Source organism: Pogona vitticeps, chromosome 2 (genome assembly GCF_051106095.1).
Source record: "Pogona vitticeps strain Pit_001003342236 chromosome 2, PviZW2.1, whole genome shotgun sequence".
In the NCBI taxonomy this organism is placed as follows: Eukaryota; Metazoa; Chordata; class Lepidosauria; order Squamata; family Agamidae; genus Pogona; species Pogona vitticeps.
This window is the reverse complement of record NC_135784.1, coordinates 15,990,166-16,005,895: the sequence shown is the minus strand read 5'-3', so window position 1 is coordinate 16,005,895 and position 15,730 is coordinate 15,990,166. Positions and strand designations below refer to the sequence as shown.

At 42.9% G+C, this 15,730-nt stretch overlaps 2 protein-coding genes across 2 annotated transcripts in view; one reads left to right on the top strand and one right to left on the bottom strand.

The window, feature by feature from the left end:
• The window catches only part of LOC144587382 (uncharacterized), a 58,183-nt gene that overhangs the window by 16,404 nt on the left and 26,049 nt on the right, over window positions 1-15,730 (top strand). The window lies entirely within an intron of this gene.
• Window positions 4,315-8,732, bottom strand: LOC110071065 (uncharacterized). Its single transcript, XM_078387875.1, has 3 exons — window positions 8,123-8,732; window positions 7,041-7,195; window positions 4,315-6,311 (listed from the first exon to the last, which is right to left on the bottom strand). The coding sequence occupies exons 2-3, from the start codon at window positions 7,159-7,161 to the stop codon at window positions 5,056-5,058; spliced, it is 1,377 nt and encodes a 458-aa protein (XP_078244001.1). The 5' UTR covers window positions 7,162-7,195; window positions 8,123-8,732; the 3' UTR covers window positions 4,315-5,055.

Here is a 15,730-nt window from a genome sequence, read left to right as displayed (position 1 = left end):
AGGGTAGGAGAGATATGTCGATATTTTCTCACTCCAGTAAGGAGTCTGGCTGCTGCATTCTGTACCACCTGAAGTTTCCGCGTCAGGAATACCTTTTTCTCTCTTTTAAAGTGGCACAAAACCTATTGGAATAATTTATTGTATTAAAATATTTACATGCCGCCCTTCTCCCAAGGGATCCAGAGCGGCTTTCGGTATTAAAAGAAACAAAGTTAAAAGCCAAATAGTAAATTATTATAATATGGAAGGAAACATAGCTAAAAGCCGAATAATAAATAATTTCAATATTTAAAATGCATTAAACAAGTTTCATAGTAAGACTTGAAGGGGTCTAGTTAATACATATAATACATACTATTATTTATTTATTTATTTATTTATTTATTTATTTATTTATTTATTTATTTATTCATTTATTCATACATACATTCATTCATTCATACATACATACATACATACATACATACATACATACATACATACATACATACATACATACATACATACATACATACATACATACTGTCTCAGCCTGACCGCAGCCACCTTGCTGCTTTCTTGCATGATTAGGTTTCTATTTACTATACAAAAACATAAACGGAGAGAGAGGCCACCTGCATTCCCTTGCTTATCAGTAACTTTGCACTTGTTGCTTTCCTTCCCCCCCCTTCTCCACACCCCTTTGCCTCTCCCTTTTCAGATTGAATTTATAAAAATGTGTATTCTGTAATAAAGGGGCGCGCTTTTTCTCTGCATGTTTTCTGTGTGTGAAGTTTGTGCCTCTTCGCTGGCTTTCAGCTGAAAATAAACAAATATCTATTGGATCTCTCTGTCTCTGGCTGATTGATTAATGTGTTATAGACAGGCAGAAATTAAGGAATTTGTCCTGTGGACCCTTTGTTGATTAACAAAGCCTCGTGGCGCAGTGGTTAAAACGCTGTATTGCAGCTAAAACTGTGCTCACGACCTGGGGTTCAAATCCCAGGTAGCCGGCTCAAGGTTGACTCAGCTTTCCATCCTTCCGAGGTCGGTAAAATGAGTACCCAGCTTGCTTGGGGGGGGGGCAATGTGTAGCCTGTATAATTAAATTGTAAACCGCCCGGAGAGTGCTTGTAGCGCTATGGGGCGGTATATAAGTCCAATAAATAAATAAATAAATAAATTAATCTTGGGAGTCTTTAGACTCATAATAAGAGCAATATCAAAACCACAAAGAAAAGACACAATTCTTCCTTTAAATATCCCCTTGGCCTTGGAATGATGATGATTACCTGGGGGACTCCTTTTCTGCCGCTCTTTCAGAACAGCCAGAGCCCAACATCAGAGTTTTCCTAATAAAATGGGAGGCCATGTGCACCTTCCCGAATCCCCAAAGTGCCCCTTGCTATTGTTGGGCGGGGGTGGCCCAAGCATCTTCACCCCACCCTCCAGAAGAAAACAATTTTGGCTGCAGGGGCTGAGCACTACTTAGGCCTTATCCTGTAGGGCATTTACATTTCTCCTGTCACTTTGATGTCTCACTGCAGGAAGACCCCCCCAAATGTTCTGTGTGGGCTTCTTGTAGCCCCGCCACTTGCCTTATTTCCCCATCATGGGCTACCTGGTTGACCAGCCGTTTGTCCGGTATGACAGCAACACCAGGAAGCACCTGCTCCCCATGCATCCTGGATCCGGAAAGTGGAACAAGAAGACCCCCAGGATTGGGACTGGAAGACACATCTCTCCCGGAGCTGGGAGTTTTACTTCTGGGTAACCCTGTGGAGCCGCTTCAACCACAGGTGGGGTGAGTGGAGGAGAAGGTTGTGTGTCTGGAGGGCAGGCTGCGTCAGGCAGAGTGGCTGCCTGACTACAAACCCCAGAATCCCCAAAGAGTGATGGTATCAAAAAGTATTACCCACTTGTGAATTTTACATCTGTTTTTCCCCCTTGATGAACACAGCTGTTCCTTGTTTTTATATCTGCTAGGAGTGACCAAGAGAGTTGTTTGTTGAGTTGTCAAAATATATGATTCAACAGACAGAAATAAAATAAAATAAAAGGGAATCTCAGTGGGCTTTGGGTGTGCTTGTGCTAACTACCAAACAAGGCCATAAATAGACATCAAAAATTAAAACAGAAATGGGTTTTGGAACATTGTGTGAGTCCCTTCTACTTCTTCTACAACATGGCTGGCTTTCTGCAACTTGCCCCCCCTGTATGTGTTGGATCACAACTCCCATTCTACTCACCCACTGAAATAGCCATCTCATACGGCTGGTCATGAGGCAACAGATCAAAGAGGTGCTGAGAGGCAACTTTTATATACAGTGTTGCCTTGCATTACAACGTTAATTCATTCCACAAAAATTGGTGCAGAACGAAAACGTCGCAATGTGAAATAAAAAAGGCCATAGAAACGCATTAAAACATGATTAATGCGTTCCTAGGGGCTTAAAACACACCGTTCAGGGAAGATCCTCCATAGCGTGGCCATTTCTGGTGCCTCTTAAGCGAGGAATCCATCCCAGAAAAGAGGGGGTGGCCATTTTGTTTACCTGGCGACCATTTCGAAACTGCCGATCAGCTGTTTTAAAATCGTTGCTTTGCGATGCTAGGTTCCCGAAGCAGGGAACCGATCATCACAAAGGGAAATTCCCCCATAGGGAACAAAAAATGTGTCGCAAAGCGAGGCACCACTGTAAATCTAATTTCTACTGCATGTAGAAGGTCCGCTTCTGAAAGCACAGAATATGGTGTGGGTTCACCAAAACAGAAAAAAGCCACCTAGAGCCTGCGTGGTAATTAGGAACATCTTCTGGGATGCTCGAATCCGACAGAGCCTCAGATTTTAAAAAGCTGAAAACCCCACATAGGTCAACCCCAATTGATTCAGGAAATCCACGGCTGAAATATTGGATTAGAAATTCTGGTGGTCCCAAACATTCTCTAAAATGCAGATGAAAGATTCCCACACAGTTCCAGTGTCTATGCACAAAATAGGCAGCTGTTAAAACAAAGGGTATCTGGGAAGAGAGAGGGGGTATTGAAAAGATGGGCCAAAGCATCCACATTACTCACTGATGTTTGGAACAACTGATAGCTGAGGAATACATAATGTATAATAATGTATACATTACTGAAACAGCGACGTCTACTGTGGCCTGGGCATGTCGAGAGTGGCTGATAGTTGGATTCCAAAAGATCTCCTGTATGGGAATTAGTCGCCCCAGAGCGAGACCACAGCTGCGATACAAGGAGAAATGCAAGCGGGATCTGAAAGCCTTAGGAATGGTCCTCAACAGATCGGAAACCTTGACATCTTAGCGTTCAGCCTGGAGGCAGGTGGTGCATCACGGCCTCTCCCAATTTGAAGAGACACTTGTTCAGCAAGCTGAGGCAAAGAGGCAGTCCTGAAACCAGCAAAATCAGGGAGCTGGGCAGGGGACGGTGTAGCGTTCAGCCCTGCCCTCACCTGTCCATCACAGCTGAGCAGTGGAAAAGCAGCCAATGAGAGAGAGAGAGAGAGTATCTGGTTTCACACTAGAATCTACCCCTGCAGGAATAAATGTCACCTCTGATGGACTACCACAGACACAACCAACCAAAGGGTGTGTAGCGTTCTCCATTTATTAGATCTATGGTTCTTGTTGTATTATGTAATGGTTTATGAATATTCATGTTGCTGAGAGGCGGAGCCAAGAGAGATGCTATAAGAGGCAGAGTCGGAAGTGAGATTAAGTCAGATTGAGTCAGTGAGAGTAGAGTCGGGGAGTTTAATAGAAAGTGTAGTTTGGGAAATTCTGAGATGTGATTAGCTACTGAAGATATTTATGAAACAATCTCTGTAATCAATAAACCAAAGTTTATTTTTTTAAAAAACCTGAAGCGTGGACCTGAATCTTTCTGAAGCAATGGTGATTTATAAAGCTTCATAGTGCTCCAAGATCCTTGTTTCTGTGTCATATTATTAATCCTTCTTGTAGGTTTTTCCCTATTGTTCAATAGTGTGTTTTGATAATGTTGACAACACTCCTGTAAGATCTCATACACTAGAACTTCCTTTTACGATTGTCATAACATACACAAATGTTTTCACGATCTTTCATGCAAATAAACACAAAATTATCAACACTCATCCTGTCAGGATCCCTTTTGCATAATCATGGCTCATCCACAGAGGCCTTATTCCAGTCTAAATATTTATTTCAATTTCAAGGCAATTTTTGTAAAATGATAAAGTTAGACTCATGTTAAAACTATCTCAGCAAAACCTTAGGTTTGAATTTTTTTTAAAAAAAATTGCAGACCAGAAGGCAGGGAGTTACACATATCACATCCTCCTTTGACAATTATCTTAAAACACATGAAAGAATCCACACACAGCACCACTCCTGTTAACTATCTCCTCCTTATTGTTGTAAAATGGCATCAGGAATGTGGCTTTTGTGTATCTTTTGGAGGAAAAGAAGATTTCCGTGGAGGCCATTCCCACATCTGAGGCCACCATTAAGTCTTTTGTCTTACATGCATTCACAGATTCACAAAGGTATAATTTGGGCGCTCACTGTGGCATGAACCTCTCTTCAGTCTCTTCCCAAGACAAGACAGGTTGATGGAGTTTAAGAGGATAATTTTGTGAGGATTTCAAAGTTTTCCATCTCTGTGCATCTGTCGATGTCTAATATGATGGGCTCTACAACGGAAGATTTCCCACATTCTTTGCACTGATAGAGATTTTCTCCTGAATGAATTTGTTTGTTCCCCAGGATCGTTGTTCAGACAGAAGCTGATGAACTTTAAAATCTGAGAGCTGATTGAAATTTTTGCCACACTCTCTGCATGTATAGAGTTATTATCCTGAGTGAATTGGTTGATGTATTGTGGCATTTGAGTATTTGGTGACCCTCTTCCCATATGCTTTATACTGATAGGGTTTCTCTCCCATATGAATTTGCTGGTGTACTTGAAGATTACTGCTCTGGCCGAAACATTTCCACATTCTTCACAAGAATTTGACTTCTCCCTTCAATGCTGATGTACTTTAAATGCTGAGGAATGACTCAAACATTTTCCACATTATTTGTCTGCATAGGGTTTTTCTCCTGAATGAATTCGTTGATGTATTACAAGATTTGCAATTTGGCTGAAACTCCTCCCACATTCTTCACATATATAGGGTTTCTCTCCTATATGAATTTGCTGATGTACTACAAGGTTTGCCTTCCGGCTGAACTTTTCCCCACATTCATTGCACTGATGGGGTTTCTCTCCCGTATGAATTTGCTGGTGTACTTGAAGATCACTGCTCCAGCAGAAAGATTTCCCACATTCTTCACAAGAATATTGCTTCTCCCCTGAATGAGAGAGCTGATGTCTTCTAAAATTTGAGGAATGACTGAAACATTTTCCACATTCTTTACACTTATAAGGTTTCTCTCCTGTATGAATTCGCTGGTGTACTTGAAGATCACTGCTCTGGGAGAAGCATTTCCCACATTTTTTACAGGAATATGGCTTCTCCCCTGAATGACGGCGCTGATGTACTTTAAAATTTGAGGAACGACTGAAACATTTTCCACATTCTTTACACTTATAGGGTTTCTCGCCTGTATGAATTCGCTGGTGTACTTGAAGATCACTGCTCTGGGAGAAACATTTCCCACATTTTTTACAGGAATATGGCTTCTCCCCTGAATGCCGGCGCTGATGTACTTTAATAGCTGAGGAATGACTGAAACTTTTCCCACATTCTTCGCATATATAGGGTTTCTCTCCTGTATGAATTCGCTGGTGTACCTGAAGATGTTCATTGCGTCTGAAGGGCTTTCCACATTCAGGACATTTGTATGCTTTCTGTCCTGTGTGTATTCTTTGATGTCTTTTAAGTTTTGAATTTCTCTTGAAGCTCATGCCACACTCTATGCACGTACAGCTTTTCCCTTCAGAATGCATTGGTTGAGGTGCTTTAAGGTCAGAGCTAAAGCATTTCTGTTTCTCCCCTGTGTGAAATCTTGTATCTTCTGGGCTCCATCTGAAACTTTCTCCATCCTCCAAACAGTGACACAGATTTATCTCGGCGTGACATGTTGGACATTTCACTGGTCTTTTCTTCAGAGGGATGTTTTGTTGATACTCTGAGCTTTTAAGAGCACTGATGCTCCTGTTTGTTGTTTTTCCCATTTCGTCGCTTGGATATCTGTGAGATCTGTCTCTCCTCTGATCTGCCTGATTCTGCCTCAGTGATTCATTTCCATCCCAACAGTTCTCGTTTTCATCCTCCCCTCTTTCTGGCAATGTCCCATGGTGTCTTACCTCCTTCTCTTTTCCCTCATCTGCTCAAAGGAGAGAATTAATAGTGAATTGAGGATCTAGTTGGTTAAAGGGGGAAATAGTGGCAGAGAAGGAAGTTTATTGCATTCATTAACCTGCTTTGTATTCAGGAATTCCTTCTCATATTCCTTTCCTAAAATTTGTTTTTCTTGTTTAGTTGTTAAGTCGTGTCTGACTCTTTGTGACCCCATGGACCAGAGCTCCCCCGTCTTCCACTGCCTCCCAGAGTTTGTTCCAGGAGGCAAATTTTTAGGTTTAGCTAAAGACACAAGAGGTTCAGTGGCTAACAAGTGAGTGGTAATACCCTGAAAGACAGGAACAAAATTCAAAAATATCTTGATAAGCTCAAGCATTGGGCTGAAAACTACAGAATGAACTCTCACAGGGATGTGCAAAGTTCCAAATCTAGGGTAAATAAATCCCAGAAATGAACAGTTATAAAATGGGGGATACTTGGCACAGTAATATTATGAGTGAAAAGGATTTTGGAATTATTGTAGATCACATGCAGAATATGAACCAAGAGCGCAAGCTGGCTGCATAAAAAGGCAAATGCTATTTTATCCTGCAAGTATAATCTCCAAATCCCATGAGGTACTAGTTCTCCACTAAACAGCACTGGTTAGGCCTCATCTTGAGTTCCAGCTCCACTTCCGGTCACTTTAAGAGGGATGCCAACAAGCTGGAGCCAGTTGAGAAGAGAGCAACAAGAGTGATCAGGGGATATATACCTTGTAGATTCTGAGGGGCCTCTGAAAGGAGAAAAGGAGCTTCATCTGCCTCATCCTCTTTTTGGTTGGCTCCTGCTTGTAGCTGCTTCTGTTCATCCTTAAGAGGAGCCTCTCCTTCCATGGGTGTTGATCAAAGGTCGACCTTCATCTGCCACCTTTAACAACAGAGCACAAGCTTTTTAGAGTAACAGTCGGGACACCAGCCCTCGAAACTCAGTCATGAGTTCCATTGCCTTCGAAGGGAGAATCTAATTCAGCTCTTTATAGATGGAAGTCATAATGCTACCACCTTACCCCATTAAGAGAAAATAAGGATGTGGCATCTGAATTTTCTGCACTCCAATTCCCCAAATTATCCCAGAATTCCTCCTCTGGAGTAATGTTGGTAGTCCCAGTCTACAATTTCAGACACCTTCAATTTCTAGACCTCAAGGCCTAGTCTTCAGAGTTTGCACTATAGGTCTCTAGTTCCTGAGCCCCAAATTCCACTGTAGTTTTTGGAAGGCCCTGTCTCTACCTTCACCACTGTTGGCCAGGATTTCTGGGAGTTGAAATCCAAGAACATCTGGAGGCCCAAGGTTGGAGACCACTGGTCTCTAGAAACAAAAGAGCTGTAAGATTAAACCCATCAGGCATTGCAACAGGAAATGAATGACCTAAGAAGCCCTGCTATAGATGAAGAAAACGCATGTGTCTCAAGGTGTGTGTCTCTGAAAAGGAAATCTCAGATTCAGGAATTCTGGGAACTGGCATCCTAAAAATCCGAAGGAGATATTTTATTTACTTTATTTTTATTTATTTATTTGATTTATGTCCCGCCCATCTGGTATATTTATACCACATCCCTGGAAGAAAACTCTCTCTCCAGCCCTACCACAAGGATGTGGTACATAGAGACCGCCTCCCTCTGGCAATATTTGCGCATTGCAAAGTTATCTCCTCTGTTTCACCTTTTCTTTTCTCTCAGAAGCCCCATATTTTCCTCTTACTTACTAAGGTGATGCCCAACTGCCCAGGAAAACTCACAATCCAGCTACAGAGAAGCAGAAAATTTGGGAGAAAGAAATCAACAGAGGACTCACCCAGTGGGAGAATTTCTAGCAGCAAGAAGCAGAGCAAAAGCCAGCACCCATATCTGGCTAAGGTGGTGATGGGGGTCTGGAAGTCTGTGTTTCCTTCTGCTGGTGACTCATTACTAATTCCAACTCTTCTCTTATCTTTTTCCTTTTATCATGGCCACATTCCCACCTTGAAATTGAACCACCTGCTAAAAATTACCCAAGGATTTGCAAAGAAGTCTGGAGTTTGTAGTTCAGAGCAAAAGAGAGATTCAGGTATGAAGAAAAAAAATTTTCTAAGGGGAAAAACATTTGAGAAGGGTTTTTTCCTTTGATGTCTTCATTTTCATATTTTCATCACTAACCTTCCTGTCTTTATTCATTCATTTTCTCAACTTCCACATGTTGTCCATGTTTGAGGGGATTTCAAAAATTAAAGAGCACAAACACACTCAATGGCTTAAATCCTTTGACTTAGTGTAATAAGTTGTGCTAGAGTAGGCCCATTGAATCAGTAGGGTTTTGGTGAGTCAACTGCATAAGTTCCATTGATTCAAGTGGTCCTACTCTAGTACAGTACTCTAGTTGTTGCTTCCTTTGGTAAAACAAGCAGCATTGGCCCTACAGAGGAGTTGAATCTGATGTTAAGCAACAGGATTTCAGCCATTCGCTTGTAATAACGATTGACGTTTCAGTTCTGGTCACAGTCTGTTTCCCAAGGTAAGTAGGCAAATACCAGCCGGCATCCTATCCCTTGCCCCAGAGAAGGTTCTCAGCATGTTCTGGGCTCAGTTATATTTAGCTCACTCCAGGACTTGTTGTTCTTGTAGTAGTTGTGGTTATTGTTATCTGCTTCACCCTCATGGCAACACGTTGAATTAAGAGACCTCCTGGATATGTTCACTCCCACTTGCGGCAGAACCTGCTGCTTCAGATGATCATCTCGCTCAGCTTCATGGTAGGGCAAGGATAGGACCATACAGTGGGGTCTTGACTTAAGAACGGCTTGAGTTAAGAACATTTTGACTTAAGAACCACTCTCATAGGAAAATATTGACTTGACTTACATATTTAGATTCGAGTTAAGAACTGAAAAAAACCACGTGGGAGGAAGGGAAAGTGCAAAATTTGAACTTTCAGTTAACTGTTGGCCAGTGAAAAGGGTGCCGGTCTGCTTCCTCACTCCTCCCAGTGTTTAGAGAGTGCATTGGGAGACAGTCTTCAGACTGCCTGGTACTGTACTGCCTGGACTGTATTTTCCCTGCCTTCCCTGAACCTTTCTTGACCTAAGAAAAAAAGAAACAAAATATCCCCCTCTAGTGGTCGAAGGCAGAATAGCAGCTTCCCATTAGTTTCTATGGACGGAAAAGAGCAGATACAGATCAAATGGTTTTCAATGCATTCCTATGGGAAATGCAGATTTGACCTGAGAACTTTTTGACTTGAGAACCGCCTTCCAATATGGATTAAGTTCTCAAGTCAAGACCCCACTGTATTAATATGAGCAAAGTCTGAATACAGGCCTTTTCTAGGCTGTTGGTTCTTCCTCCCTCTTTTCTATATCAGTGGCGCCCATTCACCTTCTCTGCATGATGGAGCTGTGAAGGGCCCAGCTGCACTGACCGTGGGTTTCACTCCCCTTGTGCCGGTGGGAGAAGATACCCTTTCACCTGCGGTTCTCGTGATGCTGGGCTAAAACTAGTTTTACTCTGCCTGAAAGAAAATCAGAGAGGTGCACAATCCCCTTGTGTGGGCCCAGTAGTGCACCGATTCACGGTGATGTCAGGGTGGAGTGTGATCAATAAAATCTCCTTAAATAATTGTAAACATTTTAAGATGCAAAATAAAAATAATTAAAAATATTACACTACTTTAAAGCTGAGTTTGTCTCTACGCCAGCAATCACGGATGGAAATATACTTTCTTGGGCATGTGATCTAATCATGATATGCCATCTGTATTTAGAAACATTCCCCATGATGGTTGGTGTGGGCGTCATGTGAAGATAGAGCCAATATACTAAGTGGCAATCTACCCTTAATACAGGGAGGGAGGATGTTCATTACTTAAAACACAAAGAGTTGTTTCTAGAGCATCAAATATTACAGATACCTAGCTTATTAAAAAACAGGCGATAACTTTACAGACCACATTTTAAAAACAACAACATACAATTTGCAAGCTTTAATGGGTAAATTCCATTTCTTCAAAGCAGGTACCAAAGGTACAAAAATGGTACCTACTTTTAAGAATATTGCATGTTGTATGATTTCTTCTTTCATAATGTATGATTTTTTTAAAAAAAAACTTTTAGTAGTCACCTATAAAGGGATGGCCTGACACCTGTTCTTGCATTTGTATTTTGTACTGGCCACACGGCTCCGGTCTTTTATTTCAATAGCTTATTAAAACATTGTGAAGGTTAGGAGAAAGTCAGTGTGCCGTCTCCTCCGGTGAAAGAGGACATCAAAGAGAAGGGAGGCAGTCTGGAGGAAATCGGTGGACAAGAGAGAGTTAAAGCAGAAGTTTGTTTGACAGAGGAAGGGAAAGGAAAGGAGGAGGAGCAATGGGTGTGGGAGGAAGGTGTAAAAGGGGAGGAAAAGGCAGGAGAATTGCAACTGACAAGGGACAGAAAGAAAGAGGAGAAAGAGGAAAGAAAAGCGCGCGAAGTAAGAGATCTTTTGGAGGACTTTCCAAATCTGAGGGTCAGTGGGCTGTTACCAGATCCAGAGCCTAAGAGAGGAGGCGTGGTGGTACAAGAAACGACAGAATGGACGGTGGTGGTCTACCCGAGAGGTCAGGGTCCTTGGAGGACAGTAGTTCGGCCGGACGCGACTTTCGACAAACGACCGCTGGAGGGAGATTGGGCACGACACCCTTGTTGTGGAACTCTCTCTGCGGTGAGAAGTGCCCCCCTCAGGAAGCCTACCGACAAGGAGTGATTTGATCTGGCTTCCCGGTTTTAAGAAATGAATATGTTGTAAATCAATATGAGCAGAAAGTTGAATGAGTGGGACAGTTTGGAGCCCATAGAAGTTGTTATAGATACACCGTTGTTAAGAGTTAATAAAGTTCTGTTCCACGAGATCAGACTCCTGGCTTTCGTGCACATCTCGGTGAACCGCCAAAAATAAATTATGAACCTTTTGACAAACATGCATAATGAATGTGAGACGGGAGGCGAGTCAGGATTCCTGCTTGCTGGAGCACCGTCCCTCCTCGTGAGTGAGACAGAGGATAAAGGGAGAGGAGAACCCTCGCCAACCTCAGATGAAGCATCACAGGAGTCGGAACTACGTAGAGGAGATGGCAGAGGAGTTGAGGGGAATGAAAATAAAGGAGGATAGGTCAGAAAAGGCAGGAAGGGAGTGAGAAAAAGGAGGGGAGATTGAAGCAGGGAGAGGAGAAGGGAGAAGAGAGAAGGGAGAGGTGTGTCTCAGTTGGGAGTGACCCTTGGACCCAAAAATGGGAGAGGCTTAGAAAACCTAAAGGGGAAGCTGATTATTTATAGGCGGAGGAGGGTGATTCCAGCACAACCCTCTTTTTGGGGAAAAGCTGAAGCAAGAGAGTGGAGAAGGAAGTTAAGAGAGGAGAAAGAGCGGGTAGAGAGAGAAAGGAAAGAGAGGATCGAATGGAGAGCCAGGGAGATGAGAGTAGCCGAGAGAGAATGAATGGGAAAACGACTGGAGCAGGAGAGAGGTTCCCAGTAGGATTATTTCGATTTGGACAAGACCGTGCTCCTGCCCGATGTTCCGTCGGGGATTATCCTGAAGGGATGGACACCCCCTGAGTTACTGGGATATTGGAATAACAGTTATAGCAACTCTTTTTCATTTGATGGTTGGAAACCCCTTCTGGACCCGTTGGGAGAAGGAGAGAAAGCACGCTCACCCGTTCAGGACACTTGTTTTTTACTTTGAAGCACAAATAAATGTTCCACAGTTTTCACTGCAGCCTGTGTTGCCTGAAGATATTGTGAAACAACCAGACCCTACTGCCTCCATTTCCCTCCCCCTACTCTGCCCTCTTCATTATTGAAGAGCCGCGTGTCACATCTTAGCTCCTTCTCAACCTTGCCTGTCTTCAGGAGAGTCTCCTTCCTGTAGTCCAGGTACTTCCACAGCCACTTGATCTGGTCTCCCTCCAGGAAGTTCTTCCGGCCCTTGGTTCAGAGTCGGTCGGCCTCCCACCATCTCTTGGTCACCTGGGCTTTGGAATCAGTGACCATCCAAGTGAGAGTCTCCTTGTCTCCAGGCTGAGGAAATCCTTCCCGTCAGAGCCGAACTGGGGCGTGCCCCCTTTTGGGTCCATCCTTGCCGAGTTCACAGCTTTGCATCCATTGCCAGACCTGGAGCCCTGGGAGATCGAGAGGAAGACACAAGCACTGTGTGATTCCACAATGCAAACCAGGGCAGTCACACCTTTATTCAGCGGAACGAGAGGGCATCAAAAGGCACCCAAGCTTTCAAGATCTCCAGATCTTTTCATCAAAGGCTACACAACGAAGCCCCATCTTTTCAATACCCCACTCTCCCTTCCCCTACACCCTTTGTTTTAAATAACAGTTGCCTATTTTGTGTGAAGACACACGAACTGTGCAGGAATCTCTTTCATCTTCATTTTAGAGAATTTCAATACCACCAGAATTTTTAACCCTAGAAATATTTCAGCCGTTGATTTCCTGCATCAATTGGGGTTAACCTATGTGGGTTATTCAGCTTTTGAAAATCTGAGGCTCTGACGGTTTTGAGCATCCCGGAAGATGTTCCTAATTACCGCGCAGACTCCAGGGGGCTTTTTCTGTTATGGTGAGACCACACCATATTCTGAGCTTTCAGAAGCAGACCTTCAACATGCAGTAGAAATTAGGTTTATATAAAACTTGCCTCTCAGCACCTCTTTGATCTGTTGCCTCGTGACCAGCCATGTGAGATGGTAATTTCAGTGGGTGAGGAGAATGGGAGTTGTGATCCAACACATACAGAGGGGGCCAAGTTGCAGGAAATAGAAATTACGTGTGCGCAGAAACACAGTGTTCCAAAACCGATTTCTGTTTTTATTTTTGATGGCTCTTTATGGCCTTGTCCAGTAGCAGGCACAAGCACACCCAAAGCCCACTGAGGTTGCCTTTTATTTTGTTTTGTTTTGTTTCCAACTATTGAATCAGATGTTTTGGCAACTCAACAAACAACTCTCTGGGTCACTCCTGGTGGATATAAAAACAAGGAACAGCTGTGTTCATCAAGGGGGGGAAATAAGCTATTGAAATAAAAGGTTATACATATACATATACATACACACACACATGTATATGTATATATGTGTATATGTGTGTGTGTGTGTGTGTGTGTATACTATTTTATTCTATAGTTAATGGCACATTATTCACAGTCTAGGATGATTGACTAGAAAGAAACCTCTCCGCATTCACCTTCCTTTGACATCAGTGGATTCTGATCACTGTCTTCCTCTTGTCACCGTAAACCACCAAATGGTCCCCTCATGTAGACATTCATTCACATGAGCGCCAGATGATTGAGTGTCAAACATGATAGAGACTTATGCTGATAAATATCTGTTAGGGTTTTGGCAACAGTAAAATACGCAGAGTTATTGACGCAGAGTTACCAGTTCTTCTTGTTGCAAGACAGTTGTATTTACACATATTTACAGTTATATACAGGCAGGTATCTTAACAGCACAACAGGAACTCTTTATACAAATGGACAGCATGCGTGGCAGCAAGTGATAGTGGAGGAAGAAAAAGAAGCAAACACACAGTCCACTTATATACATTTACATGGCATATTTTGTCCAATCAGAAAACAGATGACTTCATGCTTTGCACCTGGTCTTCTCCTGGTTTCAAGTCATTACATCATGTCCAGAGTGATTCAGCATTCTCACATCTGTGCACAATGGCAGCTCGTTAATGAAACACATATACAGGTTCAGGCTTATAAAATTTCTATACTCTGACAATATCTTATGACTAAAATATACAATAATAAAGCTTTGTAATGTCTTACAATGCAAAATTAAGTGATAATAGGTTTTTAGTTAAGAAAATAATGGCACCCGCTTTGTGCTGGCTAAATAATGGCTGAAGTACTATTGCGCTTGGTATTCTATTCTATTACACCCAAGCAACCTGCATTGTGTGCCTGATCATGCATTTCACAGTGCAACAGACTGCAGTTAGATATTACTTGTGCCCTGGCACAAATTTAGTTACTGCTTCCACCGCTTCAAGTTACATAAATATAGCTATGGAAAAGGGTTTCAGCCACTATATAGACCCAGTACTGACAGTGTTGTGTTGTAATCCCCAACCATGTTCTGCATCGATTTAACCAAATTCTTTACACTGACAAAATCCATACTGGGATCAAATACTTTTCAGTAAAATTAGTTATCAGGAATTCCAATTTTAAGTTACACCTAACATACTGCACCCTGCTGAAGACCTCCAACAACTCATAAGTCATTTTAGCAAGGCCTGCCAAGACTTTGGACTAACTATCAGCCTGAAGAAAACACAAGTCATATGCCAGGGCGTGGACTCACCTCCCTCTATTACTATCTCCATGCAAGAACTGGAGGCTTTTCATGAATTTGTGTACCTTGGCTCAACAATCTCTGACACTCTCTCCCTAGATATCGAGCTGGATAAACGCATTGGCAAAGCAGCTACCATGTTCTCTAGACTCACAAAGAGAGTATGGCTTAATAAGAAGTTGACGGCATACACCAAAATCCAGGTCTATAGAGCCTGTGTCCTGAGCACACTCCTGTACTGCAGCGAGTCCTGGACCCTTTGTGCACGGCAGGAGAGGAAGCTGAACACCTTCCATATGCGTTGCCTCCGACGGATTTTTGGCATCACCTGGCAGGAGAAAGTTCCAAATAGAGTAGTCCTAGAACTAGCTGGAATTTTCAGCATGTGTACATTATTGAAACAGCACCGTCTACGTTGGCTTGGGCATGTCGTGAGAATGGTTGATGGTCGGATTCCAAAGGATCTCCTGTATGGAGAATTAGTGCAAGGAAATCGCCCCAGAGGGAGACCACAGCTGCGATACAAGGATGTCTGCAAGCGGGATCTGAAGGCCTTACGAATGGACCTTAACAGATGGGAAACTTTGGCATCTGAGCATTCAGCCTGGAGGCAGGCGGTGCATCATGGCCTCTCCCAATTTGAAGAGACACTCGTACAGCAGGCCGAGGCAAAGAGGCAGTCCTGAAACGAGCAAAACCAGGGAGCTGGACAAAGGACAGACTGGATTTGTCTTCAGTGTGGAAGGGATTGTCACTCTCGAACTGGCCTTCTCAGCCACACAAGACACTGTTCCAAGACCTCCAAACAGAGCACGATACCATAGTCTCTCGAGACTGAAGGACGCCTACCTCACTGCACTCTAAATTATACAGAAGAAGAGGCAAAATTACAAGTTGTTCATTGTTTTTTCTATATCTTTCACTAAGGTTTCCCTTGGTTCATACTAACTTTTGGTCTACTCCCTCCCTCCATCCCACTTGAAGACAGAATAATGTATTTGATGTTTGAATGTAGACCAGAAGATTGTTCTCCTAAAGGCAATGCAGCTTAGTTTTCTTTCAACTTCTTGATGT

What these genes read in the sequence shown, in the direction of transcription:
- LOC110071065 (XM_078387875.1), bottom strand. Translation starts at nt 7,161, where the DNA reads ATGGAAGGAGAGGCTCCTCTTAAGGATGAACAGAAGCAGCTACAAGCA. An exon ending in GGCCCCTCAGAATCTACAAG is followed by an intron (nt 6,312 to 7,040) that starts GTATATATCCCC and finishes TCCTTTGAGCAG; the next exon opens with ATGAGGGAAAAGAGAAGGAG.